Source organism: Terrapene carolina, unplaced genomic scaffold (genome assembly GCF_002925995.2).
Source record: "Terrapene carolina triunguis isolate 2854851 unplaced genomic scaffold, T_m_triunguis-2.0 Scaffold194, whole genome shotgun sequence".
In the NCBI taxonomy this organism is placed as follows: Eukaryota; Metazoa; Chordata; order Testudines; family Emydidae; genus Terrapene; species Terrapene triunguis.
In genome coordinates, this window is record NW_020664545.1 from 560,544 (window position 1) to 583,103 (window position 22,560).

Genomic DNA, 22,560 nt, shown 5'->3' on the forward strand with positions numbered 1-22,560 from the left:
ACCCAGGAGCATGGTAATCACCACAATTAGACAAACCAAGGGTCCACTAGTAGGATATTATTTAAAATAATAAGTAATAATAAATAATACTTCTCTCTTTATACAGCACTTTTCATCAGTAGATCTCAAAGTGCTTCACAATCTGTAATGTATTTATCCCCACAATTCCCCTGTGAATCCCCATTTCACAGATGGGAAGTGAGGAACAGAGAGGATAAATGATATACCCAAGGCTACACATGAAGTCTGTGGAGAAGCAGGGAATTGAATCTGGGTCTTCCATATATATTATATATAGGTACATTGTTATATTTGGAAATACATATAGATATTTATGTGTACACACACACACACATTTATTTCTTTTCAAATATAACAATGTACCTATCAAAACATTCTGGGTATAAGAATAAAATACATAAAACCATTAGCTCAGAATAAATTGTGAGTTCTTTCGTACAATTACCCCAATCCCCAGGCAAAGAGGCTGAAAGAAGACAAATAACATGTATCTTTTAATGTCAACGATCATCCTCTTTTTCTTAGGTTATGGAAAGGGGGCAGACAGGCTTCCCCGAACTGGCCTATTTTGTAGTAGTTACTATTTTATATTCCACTCCCATATCTCCTCTAGCCGTTCCCTTGCCACATAGACTAGTCCTTGTCTCTGCATCCTCGCACTGTACAGTCCCCTTCTTTCTTCCTTCCCCTGATGCCTCTAACTGCTTCCATTATCATCCTCTGGATGTTTTCTGAGTCTCCTGAAGCTATTTTGATATGAGGGGGATCAGCACTTAGTGCAACATCCAAGAGGACATACTGTCAATTTACAGCATTATAATACTTTCCATATTACTCCCTCATCCCTTCTTCATACAGTCTGGCATCTCGCTTGCTTTAACTACCCACTGCATACCGAGCTGTTATCTGTCCTCACTGTCCAGAATGATGTTGAGTTGTCTTTCCTAAGAAGCGACAATTAATGCAGAGCCAGTCAGTGTGTGCAAGGAGTTTAACAGGTCTTTCCAAGGTGCATTACATTGTACGGGTCTATGCTGAAGTCCATCTACCACTATGTTGTCCAGTTACCTAGTTCTGTTAGTTCTTTCTGGACACTCTCACAATTTTCTCTCCCTTTGACTAACCTGAGGAGTTTCCTGATAAAACAGAGCTGTGAGAAATACTGTACTCAGTGTGAATTACAAACACACACAAAACCTTATACAATGTTACCTGGGTACAATCTTAGAATGCATGGTAGCTACCAGTGTCCCAGTGTGAGGCTGAAAGGCTGGCACGGCCTCATCTGTATACATGCCTCCATTCTGTCTGTGGTTTAGACTGACTAAATCAGTCATCACAACCAAACCAGTTTCCTAGACAACAACAAAAAACAACAACCCAACAATAAAAAAACATTCAGCATGCACAACGGTGAACTTTCCCAAATGGCATCAGCTTGTCCAAAGTATTTATAGAGGAAAACTAATTTGAATTTTTTTTTAATGTTTATGGAAAATAAAAATGGCTCGCAACTTTTTTGGGAGGAGGGAGGGGATGGACATGGAGGGAAGCAGACTCCCCAGAGAGTTCTGGGAATGTTTGGAAAATGCATTTCACAAATATCTAACAGAAGGAGTTGTATGTATAATTTTCAAGTAACTGTAGGTGAAAAATTAAACATGGCTAGGTTTTATATATATATACATACACATATTAGGAGATATACATACATCTATAGTTCCTTTCTGCTCTAGAAGGTTTAATCACTGGTCATAGCAGGAGTTTAAAAACTCCCGAATTGTTCTGTCTCTACCCCACCCCTTTAGTTAACAGGAGTCGGAGACTCTCATCCCAGCTATCACAAACCCAGTTCCAATAGGGACACCAGGCAGAATAGAAGCTGCCCACATAGTTTTACAATAAAAAACATAAAGGAGATGAGAAAATTGTCTTTCAGCTCTACTTACTTTTGTGCATTTATTTTTAAGATAACCAGCATGTGACCCTGCGGCTGTGACCTTGAGATACATCTGCTCCTGTGTCCAGGCACCAAAGGGAACACATGCTTTGTTCTCTTTTAGATCTGATTATTATTTAAAATAATTTATATAGCTCCATAAGCATACACAGCAATTTACAAGCACGTACATGGGCCCTACCCCAAGACCATACACCCTGGAGAGGAAAAAGGAGAGGAAGACAAGAAAGAACAGTTCAGGGAAAGAAAAACAAGAGTGGATTCCTCCAGAAGCAGGTGTAAAGAAAGGATTAGAAATGAGTTGGTGAGTAAGAAAGGGAAAACGTGTTGGTGGATAGGGCAGGAGACTGTTGAGGGTAAGGATAGCACAACAAAAGACATTAAACCAAGGATGTGCAAAGGAGACAAAAGGAGCAGGAAGCCAAGAGAGTTAGGATGACCACAGGGAGCAAGGAGCAGGATTTGGAGGAGGGAGGTCAGGAGCGCCGCCAGCTTTTCTGCCGCCCTAGGCGGTGGAAGGTCCTGCCCCGAAATGCCGTCCCCCACAGAGGCGGGCGAAGGTCCCGCCGCCGAAATACCGCCGCGGTTGCCGCCCCCCAAATTGTAGCACCCTAGGCGACCGCCTAGGTCGCCTAATGGGTTGCGCTGGCCCTGAGGCAGCTACATAGATGCTGAAAACTAGGGGTGTTGGTTTGAAGTAATTTCCATCATATACAGGGTTTACAGTTTGGTTCAATGGCTTTCAGCACCCCCACTATACACATTGTTCCAGCAGCCCTGGAGGTAAAGGAATGAGAGCAGAGATATAGGCAAGGATGAGACTATGTGCAGCCATAATAGGGACGGCAGAAATGGGAACCCATGAGGCTGATAGTGGAGCCCCTTACAAAATTTAGATTATCTCTGTGAATGGTTTACACCAAGACCTGACTCCCCTGTCTGGAGACGGGTAGGATTTATTATAATTTAATTTCTCTCTTCTTGTTCTTTAGTGAGCAGAGTAGCACAGTCAGGCATGTTTTTATGAACAGGATCACATCTCATTATGTCAAGGGGCATGTACATTTCCCACCAGAATTAATGTAGGGAATCATTATGCCATCACTCTAAGTCAGCAGGAGAACAGGCCCCAATAGACCTCATACTGATTAGTGCTTATCGTGAGCAAGCTTATCTTAAAAGACTTAGTTAGAAGATACCCATAGGTCTGCACCTTCATTCCTTTTCTAATTCAAACATTAGCAAACTTCAGGAAATTTTTTCCTAAAAAGACTCTCCTTTACAGAGCAGGAAGTTCTGCTAATTGTTACCGCCGCTCTCTCTCTAAGCATCTATATACATAGCACTCATTGCTATACTCTCTGTGGGTCAGATTTAAAAAAAGATCAGCACTCAACAGGTCCCATTATGACACTTGTGGCCCAGACCTAATGTACTGAGCTCTTTTGAAAGTCTGGCCTAAGATGCCAAACAGTCTTATGCAAATGGAGGTGGTTGTTCTTTAACAATGTGAACGTATCACACAGACAGCTGACAGAGAAGTCAGAGCAAGAGCACAGATGGATGCTTCTTACTGTAAATGCAAACCGGGCATCTTTGGTGATATCCCAGTGCCAGGGAAAGACAGAGGAGCGGCGGCGTCTGCGTGAGGACATGCCTGGCCACCAGAAATGCCCTTCTTCCTTGGGAGCCCCAAAGGCATCAGAAACATCATACTCTGCCAGCTCCTGGAAAACCTGAACAGAGAGGAGAGAAGTTGCCATCACATCCCTAAGTACACTGTGCTTCACTGCAGCTCCCTGTTCATTGAGTGGACAGGTGGGAGTGCCAGGAAAGAACGAGACAGAGCCTTGAGCTCTATCTCACCTGGGTGGACGTCAGCTGAAAACCTGTCTTGAGAAGGTAGACGCTCTTATCCACCGTGGCAATGCAGACACAGCTTCCCTTCGCGGCTTTAATCTTGAGGTTCACAACATCACCAGGCCTTGTCTCATTTGCTGAAAGTGCCACTGAAACCTAGGTATTTAAATAAAACCCTCATTATCTCACACAATGTTCAGATGACAAAACTACAAAGAGTAACAAGAGAGGCCATCCTCTCCGCTCCACTGGCAGTGCTGCTGATACCTGGTTTTCAAAGGAGGACTTGACAGTGAATTGCAGACTGTCTGTGACCCCTTCTCCATTCTCCCTGACGTAATACACCAAGAGACGGCCCAGAGGAGCCATGCTGTGAGCCACCATGAAATGGAGGAAGGTCATGCAGACTTCAACCTCCGTTGCAGGGGGGTTGGTAGGTGCTAAATGACAAATTGTACAAAGCACATAGTTATTTGTCAAAGGCAGTGTCCCCCACCCACGAGTACTACCAGACCTGGTGTCCTCCCTTGTAGCCCCCGCATCTGCTACCAGGTCCAGCATCTGTCCATGTCTCATCTCAACATACTACCAGGCTCAGTGTTTTTCTCCCCAACCAAGTGCTACCAAGCCCAGCATTCATCTGTGCCCCCTCCCACATCCACAACATCTCTCTGTGCCTCCTGCCCCATAAGAACGGCCATACTGAGTCCGACCAATGGTCCATCTAGCCCAGTATCCTGTCTTTTGACAGTGGTCTAGCCCAGTATCCTGTCTTCCGACAGTGGTCAATGCCAGATGCTTCTGAAGGAATGAACAGAACAGGGTGATTATTGAGTGATCCATCCCCTGCTGTCCACTCCCAGCTTCTGGCAGTTACAGGCTAAGGACACTGAGAGCATGGGGTTGCATCCCTGAGCATCTTGGCTTATAGCCACTGACAAACTTATCTTCCATTAACTTATCTAATTCTTTTTTTAACCTAATTATACTTTTGGTCTTCACAACATCCCCTGGTAACGAGTTCCACAGGTTGCCTGTGCATTGTGTGAAGAAATATTTCCTTATGTTTGTTTTAAACTTGCTGCCTATTAATTTCATTGGGTGACCCCTGGTTCTTGTGTTACGTGAGCTGGTAAATAACACTTCCTTATCCACTTTTTCCACACCATTCATGATTTTATAGACCTCTATCATATTCCCTGTTAGTCATTTCTTTTCCAAGCCGAAAAGTCCCAGTCTTTTTAGTCTCTCCTCATATGGAAGCTGTTTCATACCCCTAAATAATTTTTGTTGCCCTTCTCTTTACCTTTTCCAATTCTAATATATCTTTTTTGAGATACGGTGATCAGAAATGCATGCAGTATTCAAGGTGGGGGCATACCATGGATTTATATAGTGGAATTATGATATTTTCTGTCTTATTAACTATCCCCTTCCTAATGGTTTCTAACATGGTTAGCTTTTTTGACTGCTGCTGCACATTAAGCAGATGTTTTCAGAGAAGTATCCATAACTCCAAGATCTCTTTCTTGAGTAATACCAGGTAATTTAGTCCCCATCACTTTGTATGTATCGTTGGGTCTATATTTTCCAATGTGCATTATTCTGCATTTATTAAGACTGAATTTCATCTGCCATTTTGATGCCCAGTCACCCAGTTTTGTGAAATCCCTCTGAATTCTTTGCAGCCTGCTTTGGACTTAACTATCTTGAGTAATTTTGTATCCTCTGCAAATTTTGACACCTCACTGTTTACCCCTTTTTCCAGATAATTTATGAATATGTTGAACAGCACTGGTCCCAGTACAGACCCCTGGCGGACACCACTATTTACCTCTCTCCATTCTGAAAACCCCTCAGTGTTACACTTCCCCCATCCTGCCCTGAGCATTACCAAGCCCAGCATCTCTTTCCCCTCACGTACTACCAGTGCCAGCATCCTTTTCCCTCCACACCTCCATATCTCCAATTGCTACTAGGCCCAGCATCCCTGGTCATTTTCTCCCCCAGCACTACCAGGCCTGGTCTCCTTCCTCCCATCCGAGCGCTACCAGGCCTAGCAGTCCTATCCCTACCACCCCAGCCCTGCCAGGCACAGCATATCCCATGCCCTAAGCAATATGAGGGTAAGAGCAGATTTACCATTTATAGTAAATGAACTTTATATGTCAAAGTGTGCATAAAATTTAACGTGCACCCTTCCACACATTCATTCTGTACCCTTTAGCATGAGCAAGGAACAGCTACGGGGCTTAACAATAAGCAGGTTTGTCTTCACTAAGAGGGAAGCCCTCATTCTAGATAAGGGGGAGGATTAGCACTTTTGTTGCTAGGTTAAGATTTTAGCTACTGACCTGTTCCTGGGAAATGAGTGACATGGATGTTCTTATCAAAGGGGAACGTGGCTCTTTTGCTCCTTTGCTGTGTGATGTTACCAGGCTGCAGCCCTGAAAGGACAATATTACCTCGCGATGCAACTTCGTAATGTAGAGTGAAATTACATGGACACGTGGACTTCACTGCGATCTGGGCCTCCTCTCCCACCTGAGCAAAAAGACATATCAGCCAGAGGTCAGATTTGTTATAATGAACACTGCAGACCCTTCTTATTATCTGTAAAGCACGGAACTGCAGTTGGGGATGAGCATCACACACAAGACATGGCTCCTACCCCAAGGAGCTCACAGGCTGAAGAGACTGTTACATTCACACTGAACAGTCTGGTGTATTCCCCCCATGACAAAGGAGCACCTGTGGGCAGCACTTTGGTCCCTGGGAGTCTAACAGGAGGATGAGGTGCAGGAGCTATATGGATTAGTGTAAGGAATAAAGGAATCTCTGGAATCCTGAGGGATAAGGACTTTGGCACAGAGCAGCTGTCAGAATGGGTTGAATTTTAGACACCCCTTTACAAGGTTCAGATCTCACAGTAAAGGGGCAGGGAGGAGGTGTAATATGGGCTCTGCTGTTTAATTGAGATTACACATGGTGATTACTGTAACGTGCAGATGCTAATTTAAACACAACAGGCCTATCCTGAAATAAATCAGGAAAATCTGAACTGGGAAGAAAGTTAATTTATGATGTTGACTCTATGAGCCACATCAAACAGACAGACATGAGGAGTGCTTCCCTTTCCCAGGCAGATACATCTAGTATCTGCAAGAGGTTTCAAAGCAGTGCACTTGTTTCCTGCACTGTCTCTGCACTTCCAGTAGGTGGAAAAGAGCAAGCTGTACCCTACCCAGGACTACTGTCCTGACAGGAATTCCCATGAGGGAGGGAGTTCTTTGAGGGTTGGCTGTCACTACTGCCATTCCCCACAGGACAGGTCAGTCTTAGGCAGCATCTTTTCAAGGCCTGGGAGTCACTGACTTGTCACTGGCTGACGGTGCCTTCTGTGGGGCAGAGGAGCACTTCATCAGCAATACAAGCTTCTTCCTTTTGGGATTTGGGAACTAATCCGTGTTATCGCGAGGCCCTATTTCCCCACACACAGAACCGTCTGCAGCTCCCAGCCATCCTCACCCATTTAAGGTACAAAATCATGTTCCATTAATGCTGAAAATGGAGTAACAAACCTGAATCCCAATGAAATATTTTGAGAAGCCTCTCTCTTAAATGCTAATAGTCCCACCTCCCTACTGCATGCACAGGGTGCAAACCAAAACAGTGGCACAGGGAAGTGAAAAGCCACCAAATGGTTAAATGCAGTGAAAATGCAGAAGGGTCCAGAGAGAAGAGCCTTATGATGTTAAATATTTGAGGCATTTAGAGTTTCTGAGAGCAAAATGATGAAACTGTTCATGAAAAAAATATGTAGTTAATTGGAACACCCAGTAAGAACTGGCAGAGCTGAAGAAATGGTTCCCACATCAGCTGGTCACACAATTCCCTGCTTTCCCACAGCAGAATTAGTTCTAATCAGGTTATAATAAGAACAATGTGTTCAGATTAGTAGTGCGTAATCCCCTTTCCATACCTCAGAAATCTTGTAAAAGATTAATTAGCCATTAAACTGCCATGAAGTGCAACCATAAAGCTCCCTTATTTGACGACATTGACTCTGAAACTCAGCCTACTAAGCCTGCTGATAATATAGTAGTAGGTCAGATATATGGACCACCAGATCCCAAAGTACTTTACAAAGCATATATACAAACCCATCACTGACGTGCAGCCTCTTCTGGGGGTGGAGAGCAGCACAACAAAAAAGGTGAGAAATTCTGGCTATGGACAAATCTACTCTTAGTATACATATCATGAAAACTTTTACACACAGAAGGGAAGCTCAGTTTTTAGGGTCTCCCCCCAAAAGTCACCACCCTCTCTAATAGAAAACTACAAGATGCTCAATTTATTTACCTTTGGGAGGTAAAGGACTGAATTGATACTGCTGGGATTCAGACTCTTAATTCCAAGGAGACTAGACAGTTCCAACCTGAGAATTAGATGATTAATTCATCCCACTCTGGCTTCACTTCAAATCAATTGGCATTTGTTGATCTGAACCAAAATCTTAATATCATTGTCATTTTTACTATCCAATTCATACAGACTTTAGAGTGTGGGGAGCTAGTTTGTGATCTGAGCTCTGGAGTGCAGTGGGTCTCCACTGGGGATCAAAACTCTCTTCACCCACCCCTATACTTTAGGAAACATGGTACATTCTCAGGGGCAGGTAAGGCAGGGCAGCACCAAGTAGTGAAGTAGGTCATGGCTAAAGACGGGTCAGTGTCTAAAGTGAAGCCTCTTAAGGTCTGCTGTGGATACAATAATATGCTATGGCCCCCAGATATATCTGGAAATACTTCATTAGGACAACAAGTATGAATGAGCCAAGAAATGCAGACGTTATCATAATGTAACATGAAGCTGTCCTACCTGGAAAGGCTTGTCTGGTGCTTGGAGCTGGATATGGCACTTGCTAGGTGAGTACCAGCTGCTGATAGACAAGTAGTTTGGCAGATATTGGTCCCCTGCAGGTTTCCCATCAATTGCTGTCACTTTGGTCTTAAGAAAAAATGCATCTGAATGTTATTCACACATAGAAAGCTGGGCTCCTGTCCCTCCCCATCATGCAGTCCTCACCACCACTCCCATTCCAGACACTGACCCCTCCCACTTTCTCTTTTGTTATCTTTAAAGTACTGTGATAATACACTCACTTTCTACTGAGATGTTTGAAGCTTACTCTTAATGCCATGCTGTATTTGATCTACTTAGAGCAGACAACTCTATCCTGTTATTATCATTATCATCAGTTCTATCGGCAATATGGGGTTGGATAAATATTCACTACGGTTCAAAGGTGAAAGTTTAAGTCTGAGCTAAGAAGTTTCCCAGTGTCACTACAGAGACAAGGTGGGTGAGGTAATATCTTTTATTGTTGGTGAAAGAGACAAGCTTTCAAGCTCACACAGAGCTCTTCTTCAGGTCACTGACTGATTTCCCATTTTTAGCACCAATTCACAAAGTGCACGTTTGACAAGATTAGCTCTATTAAAGCCCATTAATCCTATAAAGAGCTTTTACCCACCTCCAGCCAGACATACTGGGCAGCTGTAGGAATAGAGGGGATTTCAAACTCCACCAAGCCACTTCTGGATATCAGTTCACTTGTGTAAACGTTATCCTTTGGAGTTAACTCAGCTTTGATTCGAATTGTGACCCCGTCAGCAGGGCTCCCATCAGGGTAAGTGACTTCTACCTAAACAGTCATTTAATTAATAAAACAAGCCATTTCATGTTATTAGCAATTCCATATAGTTATAAAACTCAGCACCAGATAAAAGGAACATCTCAGCACATGGTGTATAACACATTAGGATAAATTGCCTATATAGCCGTTTTATCAACCACCCTGAGTGTCCCCATATCCCCTACCTTACCTTCCCTTTGTAGGGTAGGCCAGGTTTGAACTGCTTCCTAGTATCCTTAGTGTACTTGATGTCAATCAGCTGTTTCTGAACAGGCGTTGAGTCATCAAACGTGACCTGCTTGCTCCCATCAGAGCTGGTCACAGTGGCCCAAATATTGACCGTGCCTCGGAAATGCTCTGGGACATCAGCTGGCATCATGTCTCTCACACACACATCGAAAACAGCAGAGCCATCGATCTACCAGCCAGGCCGGGGAAGGAAAACATTACTCAGCATGTGCAGTTAAAAAAGTGTTTCTGGTCAAATACAGAACATTGGGTTGCTTTTTTTGGGGGGCGATGGGGTATTTCTTTGTTTTATTTTAAAGGGCCTTGGGTATGGGGACACATTCCCTAAGGGAAAAAACAACCAGCAACATATTTTGTGTGTTCTTCATCCATAATCTGTGACAGCACTGCCCCAACCTCCATCACTCCCACACCTTCTCCCCATCAGTGTACTCTAAAACACCTAGCACTCTGTTAGCACTATCTCATTAAACACCCCTCCTCCAAATATTGACACAGTCAGATAACATGTGAAATACTCTAGTATTTTTAGTATGTAGAGCTCAGGTAACACATTTAGACCCTGATTCTGCATCACTGAATCAAAGGGAGCTTTGGTATTGACGTCAAAGGGTGCAGATCAGGCCTTTCTATTGCAGCTGATTTAATAATCCCCCTCACCTCTATGGTTTTGAGGACAGGGTGTCCCACTTCATGCCGGTAGTACCCCACTCCATTTATAGTCATGTTGACAGTTAACTTTCCTGTCACTGGTTTCCCAAACGTGTATCTGAAATAGAAGAAGCAAGATAATGAAAACCTCAGATTGGCTCCTCTCCATTTTCTTGATTAACCCCATGCTGGATCCACAACTCCTGCATACTTAGAACTCAGAAAATAAAAGCAACAAGAGGTTATTTCTAAATGCCAATTGTTAATATCTCCGTGAACGTTTTTACATTAGAAACTTCCAAACAGTTGATCTAAACTAAAACTAGACTGAAAACAGAAAGATCCTGTCTCCAGCTTCGCAGGCTTCTGTACACAGAGGCATCCAGACTAACAGAGACGATCTGACTTGAAAGTCAGATTAATCTCAGACTCCATCTGTTTTAGGGTATTTTTTTAAACTCAGCACAATCTTCTTCTAATTTCGATATTTTCTTTTTTCTGTTGAAAAAAAAGTCAGCATGTAGTCTCCTCCCCAATACAAACATTTCATGTTCATTCTGAGAAGAACAGACAGCTACTTTTAAAAGTTTCAGTGGAAACAATTCTTTTTCAAATTTAAATACCAGCATCTGCAATTCAGACATAGCAGTCTTATGCCAGCACAATGATGAGAACCAGAAAGTGAAACTGAGCAGTCTAGGAGCACTCTCCTAGACAGAGTGAAATGCAAAAAATAAACAAACCGTGGAAATGGTGGAAAGTGCATTCAATGTTATAATAATTTAAACATGAAATGATTTAAACAACAAAGATGAAGACTTTTTTTCCCTACCACGCAACATTTAACTTGAAAAGGTATCCCTTTAATAGGAAAGTTTATCTGTGCTTAGATGAACATTTTCTTTCTTTGAGCAATAAGGTCTACAGATTTGTTACAATGGGTACCTCAGCCTGCTTGTAGTTTGAGGGCAGAACTAGACCCGTCAGTCACTGGCAGCCTAACCGTTAGTCAGAAATTTGAAATAAAGTTTGGAATTTCCCTCAGAAAAGCTCTTCAGCTGGGAAGGATGGATAAGCCACCAGTGGCTGGGGAAGCAGATAAGACTGCAAGGAACTTCAGGAGGTGAGGCATTCCTGTGCTGGCAGTGACAGACTGGTCTGGTTTTGCCCCCAAACTGCAAGAAGGCTGAAGTACCCATTGTAATGGATCTGTGGACCTTAGCATGATGAAGAATTGCTATGGTGCTAAGCCAAACATTAGAGCAGCTTCCTCTTCCTCCAGAGACCTTATGAATGAAGGATTCACTCAACACACAGTACAGCATACAATCAGAGATGTGTATGCAATGGAGGAATTAGAAACTTTATTACGGAAGCCAGGAGACCACGGGTACCTGAGCATCACATTCAAATGTGCAGTGACAGGAAAATCATCTGACAATGCTCTGAAGTCATGCTGGAACATTTGGGGGATGAGACACATGCTCCCGCTGAGCTTAGATGATTACATTATCCCACAGCTACACTTAAACCTATAAAATATGGGACTGTATCTGTAACATATCCCCTACCTGGCATGGACAGTTCCCTTTTCACAAGTCGCAAGATCTCGGATATAGAGAGGTGGATCAATCAACAGCTCAAATTTTGGTAACACTAAAATGGAGCGAAAAAGAGAAGAGGTGTTTTACAAACATCTTAGAATCCAGGATGTACTAATAGCTATATATCTCTGACAAGATCCCTTCTTGTGGTTGGAGCACTGCAGGCAAGGTGAAGACGCACAGCCTTGAATAGAGAACGAAAGCAACATATCAATATCAGCTGATCCATCAAACCAGAATCCTACTAGCAGGGTGCTATTAAGTAACCATTCCCTAGAACGAGTTAGTGATCAGCTGCCCCACATCCATACATCATGTTCCCAAATAGAGGATCCGAGCTACGGAACTGAACCCAAAACTTCATTTAGGGGCTGGGTGGCAGGCACAGTGTTTCGCTTCTTGGAGCCAGGGGCAGAAGTACCTTGCATTACCTGCAGTACCTCCCACCGCCATTTCAGGAACAGGTCTGAAGATGAGCACAGTATAAATACCTCAGTGGACAGGGTCAGATATTGCACATGGGGACCTGGGGGGAACAATCCCCATTTCTCACCAGCCAGAGGGACTTTGAGATAGGGCAGGGGGCCTTAAGAGCAAAAATAAGAGAGGGGCGATGATTAGGAATTCTGAGTGTCCAAGATGGGTGAAGGAAGGAAAAAACTTAGTGACTGACTTAAAATAACTTTAACAGTTTTTCCAAAATAAAGTGAAGTCTTTGTTACCTATATACATGGATTGTGCCACGTGATGATGAATATAAACCCCTTTATATTATAAAAGATGATATCAACTAAGAGTTGGGTTAAGTTTCAAGGGTCCATTTCCTGCCACATGTTACATCTGACAGGAATTTTTTCTACTGGAATTTTTGATACATCATTTCTTGATTATTTCACTCAAATCAAAAATATTTCATAGTGTCAGTATTCTAAATATTTTTGGGATTATGATCAAAGTTGACTTGCAGGCAATAACTCACCATATTTCTGAACTTCAAAGGATTTGTTGTATGCATGCCCTTGCATTTCAGCAAAGATAAACCACTCGCCAAATACTGGCTGATCAGACAAAGGGAAACTCATATTTACAATACCTAGGAGAGAAGAAAAGACACTGTGAGCCCTCTCTGAATATCAGACAATCTCTGTAAAGGTTTATTTCAATAAAAAACCCCAAAAGGCAGAAATTAATGTTAGCTAGCAGAGGAAAATAAAGTTATGCTAAACTGTAACAGGCAGAAATTTACCACAACAAAATGGCTTCAGATTGCTCCATTCTATCATCCGAGACCCCCGAGGATCCTAAAAAATGGTTTAGGACAAGAGACATTATCACAAAAAAGGTAAATTTCACTAGTTCTTTTAACTGTCAGCCTGCAACAAACAATTTCACTTTCACACAAATAATTAGCATCAATCTTCTAAAAAACAATAATAATCCATTGCTTGGGATATTTTGTGTCAGTACTAAAGCCAGTCAGTCACACCATGGGGTCAGCTCTTCCATTTCTTGTCAAATAAATAAATTAGTTAAAAGAGGATGGTCAAAGAAAGGGTCCCTCATTCCCCTCAAAACAAAGAAAAAAGGGAGAGAGGTATATGAGTAATCTAGCAAGATCTCTCCATCTCCATGCATTTCAAATGCGTCCATTACCATAAGTCTGGGTGCAAAGATAATCATATTACCCCAGCCAGGTGCAGCATAGGAATGTAACTGAACAAGGAAAATGAGAGAGATGGGTAAGGTTGTTATATTCATAAACCCCAGTGGATGCAACCAATTTGTTCAGTTTTCCCTTGAGGAGGCATTTATGGAAAAACATTTCTGAACTCCAAGCAGAGATGGTGATGATAGATTTGGCAGAGCATGAACTTGTGACCTGCTCCCTTCAGAGAGGCCTCAGTGACCCTGTGTAATGATGCCACTTGCTAAATGGTGGATACTCACGACTATGTAGGCTTCAATCTGAAAGAAACAAAGAATAAAAACACCCATGAGACAAAGCCATATTTTTCTATCTCGTGAGAAGATGTGAGTCTGGCATAAGCAGGGTATGCCACAGAGCTTCTGGCCCCTGCATGTTGGTGTAGAAGGGACACGTAATATCCACTCATGTGAAAGAGCAGTTTGGTCAAACAACCATTTCACTCAAACATCTGACTTGAAAACTGGCCCTTCAGACCTCTGGTTAAGTGACTGATCCTGGCCTCTGGGTGCTCCCGTAATATCAGTGTCAAAGTGCTATTCCCTCAAACACTCCTCCTCCACAGCTGCTTTGGCCTAATTATGTTTTATTTCACTATAGTATTACACCTACACAAAGCAATTATAGATTATCACTTACTCCTACCCTTTGGCTACAATGTGGCCAAATTCAGAAACTAAACTTAAAACTACAACATCCTAGCAAACACATTAATTATAACACCCCATAGTAGGAGATACCAGAGCAATTGAAGATGAAGGGAACAGCCACTCACTACATTGCTGTGTAACTCCATGTATGTATGTGATAAACAAGAAATGCTGAACACTTCAGACATTTTACAATGGGAAGGAAAGCTATTCACTTACCTTCTCATTGATCGGTCGCAGGTCAGAAGTGACCATAAACAGGTTTATCAGCACTATAAAGGGAGAAAAGGGAAAATTCATTAATCATCAGAGCTGGTACTCAACAAGAGTTGTGGTCTCAGGGATTATTCTTAAAAGGAGTTCTGGTCTTAAAGTATTAAAGTTTTTGCATGCAAAAGTGGAGACTGTGAGGTTCTCAGAGGCTACTTTACCTTTCTGCTTGGGTTTATAGACAGGCTTGTCAGTCTGGATGAACACCGATGACCCTTTGCTATCTATGGTTACTGTGGTATAGTTATGAAAGATGTAACCTTCCTCCGTTAGGTGCCGGTTTCCCCAGACTTTTAAATGTGCTTGTCCACGAAGCCCTGAAGGCACCTAGAAAACAGACCACGAGGTGGGGAAGAAACAGGACTTGAAAGAGTCTTTGTGCTTACAGGGGAGAACATAGAATCATAGAATTGGAAGGTGCCTTGAGAGGTCATAATATAATAATAATCATATATGGAGATATGCCTATCTCATAGAGCTAGAAGGGACCTTGAGTCCAGTCCCCTGCCTTCACTAGCAGGACCAAGTACTGTCCCTGACAGTTAGTGGTTTTTGTTTGTTTGTTTTCCCCAGATCCTTAAATGGCCCCCTCAAGGATTGAGCTCACCACCCTGGGTTTAGGAGGCCAATACTCAAACCACTGAGCTATCCCTCCCCCCAAGTCCAGTCCAGTCCAGTCCTCCAGTCCAGTCCCCTGCACTCAAGGCAGGACTAAGTATTATCATGGTTTATTCATGTCAAAGCCTCAGCAGCAAAACTGATACAAACAAATTACCACCCCATCTAAAGATGAAGGGAAGAGACACCCACTAAATCTGTGTGTAACTTTGTGTGTGTATATGCGCGCGTGGTCAGTAGAAAATGCAAAACACAGACATTTTAGAGTTATAAGGCAAGCTTTAAGAGAGGTATAGTTATGTCAGTATCACAACATGAAGCCCTCTCTCCTTTCCTCCATCACCCAAAGCAAAGCAGTATCTGACCTGCCTATGCATCTTCTGCTGACCTGAACTCCCCGAATTCTAGCTAATCAGGTTCAAGAACTAAGCAGTGAAATCTTCCAACAGTTTAAGACAGTGGTCTCAAACTTTTGTACTGGTGACCCCTTTCACATAGCAAGTCTCTGAGTGCAACCCCCCTTATAAATTAAAAACACTTTTTTATATATTTAACATCATTATAAATGCTGGAGGCAAAGCAGGGCTTGGGGTGGAGGCTGACAGCTCGCGACCCCCCATGTAATAACCTTGCAACCCCCTGAGGGGTCCCGACTCCCAGTTTGAGAACCCCTGGTTTAAGATCTTTACCCTGTTCTTAAAATTAGGTTTAAATTGATGTTAAAAAAAAAAGCCCATCATAATGGTGTGCAACTTCCAGGAGCAGGGTAAAGGGAAAGAGGTGACCCAATAGAGCAGGTACACACAAGTAAGGTCATATGTGCACTAGAGACCATCTCTGCAGACATTTGAAGAGCACATCCTTTCCTTATCATACAGGGCCAGATTCTCTGGTTGGTGTTAACACATCTTGGGACCCAGCAGTGATCAGAAAGGAAGAACACTTCTTATGTTCTTAATAGGAGAACTGAACAGAGTGAGTACAATGGGACAATTTTCTTATTTTACTTTTTCAAGTGACTCATAACACCACCGTGACCTTGCCTGGTTCTATGCTACATGTCAACAATGTGATGTAGTTGAAAGAAAGGCTAATATCCTTCTGGGGTGTATTTAAATATATATATATATATATATTAAGGCAATGATATTATAAAATGTTAACATACTACATCGTACATTAACATTACTTATTACATTCTGGAGTGTATTAACAGGAATGTCTTGTGCAAGATTCAGGAGGTAATTGTCCCACTTTACTCAACACTGGTGAGGCCTCAGCTGGAGTATCATGTCCAATTCTGGGCACCACACTTTATGAAAGAGGTGGATAAATTGGAGACAGACCAGAGGAGAACATCAAAAATGATAAAAATGTTTAGAATACCTGACCTATGAGAAAAGGCTAAAAAAACTGGGCTTGTTTAGTCTTGAGAAAAGAAGACTGAATGGGGAACTTCATAAAAGTCTTCAAATACATTAAGGGCTATTATAAAGAGAACGGTGATCAATTGTTCTCCATATCCAAGGTAGGACAAGAAGAAAAAGAGTCAATGTGCAGCAAGGGAGATTTAGATTTAATATTAGGAAAAACATTCTAACTATAAGGGTAGCTAAACTCTGGAACAGGCTTCCAAGGGAAGTTGTGGAATCCCCGTCATTGGAGGTTTTTAAGAATAGATTGGAGAAACACCTGGAAGGGATGGTCTGGGTATATTTGGTCCATGGGGTTGGACTTGATAACCTCTTGAGGTCTCTTCCTGCCCTACATTTCTACAATTCTATTCTATTTCTGGCCAGCACATTTGACTAATAAAGCTACAGCATGCTGAACATGGATCCACAAACAGAACTGCTATTGCTGTCAGTGGGAAAGTCAAGGCAGATGGCAGCCCGTCACCAAAGGACAAAATAAATAAGTGAACCCTAAGAAATAAGTTCAGTTGAAGAAGCTAGCTGCTGCCAATCTAGAGATTCTAGCACTGAACTCCACCACTACCCTTTCAGCAATAAAAATCAGTGCTTCACTACAGACCGCACTTACTCCTAACAAGATAAACTAAGGTAAAGGATATCCCACCATCCAAATAAACCTCTTAGCAATTGTTGAAGGAATAATCATGGTCCATAAAAGGAAACTGTGTCAAAAGGAATGATAATCAATGACATCATAGACCAATTCAGGTGGCTTTGGATTTCTCTATATTTAAGATATGTTGCCATTCTCCTTGCCAAAGCATCACCACCATACCCCCAAAATCAGACAGAAAGTCTAATAAATCTGAATTTCCTCAGCATATCAAGGATAATTTGAGCTTGGAAAGAACAATCTGCCCTAAAGGAAACAGATTAATGCAGAATAGCAAGACAAAGTCCAAATGAGATACATTGGATTGAGGAAGCAACAAGACTTTAGAGGAGACAGCAGGAAATGTACAGGATTTCAGAAGACATCAGACCTTGCAAAAACAATTTATTCATAAAGAAACAAAACCTAAACCTTGATATTATAAATCTGGGAGAGGAAGGATGGTCTTTTGGTCAAGGCATTGGACCGACCCTCTCTGTGACTTAGGGAACTAAGGCACAGACTCAGTGACTTGTCCTATCTGTAAATTGGGGAAAAAGTAATTCCTTTCTCCCACTCTTCGTTTATCTTGTCTGTTTAGATTGTAAGCACTTTGAGGCAGGGACTGTCTCTAACTATGTAATAAACAATGTTTAGTACAATGGGGTCCCAATGTGCAACTATGAAAAAAATAACAATCATCTTTCTCAGGTCTCTGTGTCATTATTTTGTTATCCAGAAACAATTTTAGTATTTGTTTCACACATTTGGTACAGAGATGAGAGGCTATTTTATTCAATGACATAATTACTATTTGCAAGGTCAAGTTAGGCTTTTTTGGGGAGCAGTATTTACTAGGTTCTGAGAGTATAGAACTCTTTTCCCTCAGTGTCCCCTGAAATGTGGCTGGCCATCACTGCTCTCCTGATCAAACGCAGGGCAAATGCATTTAGATTGTGGAAAGGGAGTGTAATCCATGGTCTGAATGAACTCTCCCATGCCATCTATTAATGAATTGGGGGAAAAGACCTCAGGAGCAGACAGTATTTGCATAGACACATTTACTGTGCCAAGGTGATCAGCAGACAGACCTGCTTTCCCAAAGTGATCAATTTTGGCTGTCTTGGGTTAAAATTCACTTTAGTCTTGAACAAAGGGGTAATTAAATATTATTATCTCTAATGGGCAGCAGAAGTATACTTAACATGCCCTAATTGAGGAATCACCCTAACTTAACCTCACTTGCTAAGTAGGGGGGAGTGATGCCAAATCCAAGTGAAAGTCAGAGTGGCTGGGGACAGATGTTACTACTTGAGGGTATGGACTCTGTTTAAAAAGTGTCCTTTACAGGTCTGTCTCATCTTACGCGGGGGTTCCGTTCCACGGTTAGCGCGTAAAGCGAAAACCGCGTATAGCCAAAACCCCATTGAGTTCAATGGCGGGCGAAATCGCCCGCACTACAAGTATAGTATTAAAATTGTGGTTTTTCTCTCTTTTTTTTTTTTTGCTGACCGCGTAAAGTTGAAATCGTGCATGTTAAATGTGCGTAAGATGCGACAGACCTGTACTTCCGGCATTTAAAGACAGAACTGATCAGAGTCAAATAGAGTCCTTGTGTCTGCTCAGGGATCACTAGAACTGAAATCACTGATGAGTGGGTAGAAGGGGACAGTGTGCAACGAAAAACAATGCAGAGGATACAGCAGTAGTGAGTTTCCTCGCTACTTGGTGAAATCACTAAGAGCTGGCTAAGTGGTGGAACCTCAGAACACTGCATTGCTGCTAGAGGCAGTAGCAAGTGGCAAGCAGAGAGCAGCAGCACGCGATGACAGAGACAGTGGTGAGCAGCAGCAAAGATGGCAGAGACAACAACAGCAGGAAGAAGTAACATTGCTCAACCCCCTTTCAGGGAGGTGAACCCCTGTGAACAAACCCTGAATTTTGGGATTTTTACTTCAAACAACCAACTGTGAGTGGGTGCAGCAGAGGAAAAGGGGAGTGGTGTGTTAAAGGATCATTCACCCATCAGACTTCAACACCACAAGATGGAAAACAGAGGCAAAGGACTACTGCCCAAGATACTGTGGGGTGGGTGTGAACTCGTGGTTTGCATACTTTTGAAACATTGTTATGGTGTTTTCCCAAATTAATGCTGAGTTCCTTCTCCCTTTTAATAAGTTTTCTTTTATTATACACAGACTCAGTACTTGCGAGTAGGCAAGAATTGCCTCTTAGAGGCACCTAGTGGTGGTGTTTGGTTTTCCCAGATTTCTGGGTGGAGGTTCAAAAGCCAGGTCTGTTTTGTAACGTTAAGAGGAACCACTAGATATTGAACCCAGCCCTTGTTTCTGTCGATACCACTTGATAGAAGGGTTACAGGAGTTTCACACTCACCACAGATGAAAGTGATCACATATAAAAGAGTGAGACTCACCCGCACCACCAAGTTAAACATTTTATGCTCCTCAGAAATTGAGAGTAGATTCTTTGGATGCTTGCTAACGCTCTGGGATATGCCCCAAGTGTTTTACATAGGGAATTAATTAAGCATATTATAAAGTATATGGCATTACTGAAAGAAATGACCCACATTTGCACACTCACTCCATTTACAATTATCCCTTTGTTTCAAACATACAAACCAAATACACAACAACAAAGTATCTTTAGATGAAAACACAAATATAAAAAAATCTGTCACAGAGTGACATTATGATACCAGTTCAAGACAATTGAAAAGTGAAAGGGAGCAATACACTGCCTTTATTAAAGTATGAAATCAGTAATGACTGCAGATCATATTCAATAGTGAGATGCAAGCTTTGGGTGAACAAGTCTACAGAGGCTTCTCTAACTATGGATACTATCTATAGCTCCCCTCACATTATGTCTTCTTGCTATGAAAGGATAGGTGGTAATGGAGAAGTGCATTTGGATAAGTACATTGACTACATAAAAAAGAAGAAGAAATGTCTCAGACCCCTCCTGCAACCGGATTCCCAAGCACAATTTAAACACTGGACAGAACAGCATGAATATCAGTCACAGGCAAACTGCAGAGCAGGAACAACAAACTTTGGGATATGACCAAAAAGAGTATAGCAGTAGGAATATACTATCAACCACCTGACCAGGATGGTGACAGTGACTGTGAAATGGTCATAGAGATTAGAGAAGCTACAAAGGCAAAAAATCCAATAATAATAGGGGATTTCAACTATCCTCATATTGACTGGGTATATAGCACCTCAGGAAGGGATGCAGAGATAAAATATCTAGACATCATAAATGACTGCTTCTTGAAGCAGTTAGTCCTGAAACCCACAAGGGGAGTGGCAATTCTTGATTTAGTCCTAAGCAGAGCACAGGATCTGGTCCAAGAGGTGAATATAGCTGAATCAGCAAACAATATCAGCTGATAACAGCAAACATAATGTAATTAAATTTAACATCCTTGTAGGGTGAAAGAAACCCACCACAATAGCACTGAACATCAAAAAGGAGAACTGCACAAAAATGAGGAAGCTAGTTAAACAGAAATTAAAAAGATCAGTCACAAAGGTGAAATGCCTGCAAACTGCATGAAGACAATTTAAAAAGACCATAATAGAAGCTCGAACTAAATGTATAACCCTTTTTTTTTAAAGAGGACCAAAAAAAATGGTATCATACCTCAACAGCAGAATAAAAGAAGTAATTAGAGGCAAAAAGGCATCCTTTTAAAATTGGAAGTCAAATCCCAGTGAGGACAATAGAAAGGAGCATAAACTGTGGCAAGCCAAGTGTAAAAGTATAATAAGGCAGGCCACGTAATTATTTGAAGAGCAACTAGCTAAAGACACAAAAACTATCAGCAAAAAATGTTTAAGTACATCAGAAGCAGAAAGCCTGCCAAACAGTCAATGGTGCTACTGGACAATTGAGATCCTAAATGAGCACTCAAGGAAGACAAGGCCATTGCGGAAAAGCTAAATGAAATTTTTGTATAGATTTTCACTGCAAAGGCTATGGGGGGAATTCCCAGACCTGAGCCATTCTTTTTAGGTGACAAATCTGAAGTATGTCCCAGATTGTGGTGTCAGTAGAGGAGATTGTGGAAGAAATTGATAAATTAAACAGCACCAAATGGTATTCACCTAAGAGTTCTGAAGAAACTCAAATATGAAATTGCAAAACTACTAACTGTGGAATGTAACTTCTCTCTTAAATCAATCTTTGTACCAGATGACTGGAGGGTAGCTAATGTATTGCCTATTTTTAAAAAAAGGCTCCAATGGTGATCCTGGCAATTACAGGCCAGTAAGCCTAACTTTAGTACCAGGCAAATTGGTTGAAACCATAATAAAGAACAGAATTATCAGACATATAGATGAACAAGATATGTTTTGGGGAAGAGTCAACATGTTTTTTGTAAAGGGAAATCATGCCTCACCAGTCTGTTGGAATTCTTTGAGGGGGCCAAACAAACATGTGGAAAAGGTTGATTCAGTAGATATCATGTACTTGGACTTTCAGAAAGCCTTTGACAAGGTCTCTCACCAAACTTAAGCAAAATAGGCAGTCATGGGATAAAAGGGAAGGTCCTCTTATGGATCAATAAGTGGTTAAAAGATAGGAAGCAATTAGTGACTAGGCAACAAAATGGCAGATGAAAATCAATGTTGATAAGTGCCAAGCAATGCACATCGGGAAAAAAATCCCAACTATACATACAAAATGATGGGGTCTATATTAGCTGTTACCGTTCAAGAAAGAGTGCTTGGAGTCATCATGGATAGCTCTCTGAAAATATCCTCTCAATGTGCAGCAGCGGTTAAATAAGCAAACAATGTTAGGAATAAGGATAGATAGCAAGACTGAAAATATCTTAATGCCACTATATATATCCATGCTAATTCCCTCCCTGAATAATGTGTGCAGTTCTGGTCGCTCCATCTCAAATAAGATGTATCGGAACTGGAAAAGGTGCAGAAAAAGGCAACCAAACTGCTTATGGGTATGAAACAACTTCCACATGAGGTAAGATTAAATAGACTAGGATTGTTTATTTTACAAAAGAGATGACTAAGGGAGGATATGAAAAAGGTCTATAAAATCATGAATAGTATGGAGAAAGTGAATAAGGAAGTGTTATTTATCCTTTCCCATAACAACAAGAACTAGGAGTCACCTGATTAAATCAATAGGCAGCAGGTTTAAAACAA

General features: G+C 41.8%; 1 protein-coding gene across 1 annotated transcript in view; it reads right to left on the reverse strand.

Moving 5' to 3' along the window:
• CPAMD8 (C3 and PZP like alpha-2-macroglobulin domain containing 8) overlaps positions 1-22,560 on the reverse strand; it is a 93,086-nt gene that overhangs the window by 62,627 nt on the left and 7,899 nt on the right. The window contains exons 4-18 of the mRNA XM_024194256.3: positions 14,833-14,998; positions 14,621-14,673; positions 13,994-14,011; positions 13,293-13,347; positions 13,026-13,139; positions 12,014-12,098; positions 10,452-10,560; positions 9,733-9,960; positions 9,381-9,551; positions 8,726-8,854; positions 6,196-6,385; positions 4,109-4,281; positions 3,848-3,997; positions 3,556-3,717; positions 1,234-1,376 (exon numbers count right to left, since the gene is read on the reverse strand). Of these exons, the coding sequence (XP_024050024.1) occupies positions 1,234-1,376; positions 3,556-3,717; positions 3,848-3,997; positions 4,109-4,281; positions 6,196-6,385; positions 8,726-8,854; positions 9,381-9,551; positions 9,733-9,960; positions 10,452-10,560; positions 12,014-12,098; positions 13,026-13,139; positions 13,293-13,347; positions 13,994-14,011; positions 14,621-14,673; positions 14,833-14,998 (1,946 nt within the window). The remainder of the gene's footprint in view (positions 1-1,233; positions 1,377-3,555; positions 3,718-3,847; positions 3,998-4,108; positions 4,282-6,195; positions 6,386-8,725; positions 8,855-9,380; positions 9,552-9,732; positions 9,961-10,451; positions 10,561-12,013; positions 12,099-13,025; positions 13,140-13,292; positions 13,348-13,993; positions 14,012-14,620; positions 14,674-14,832; positions 14,999-22,560) is intronic.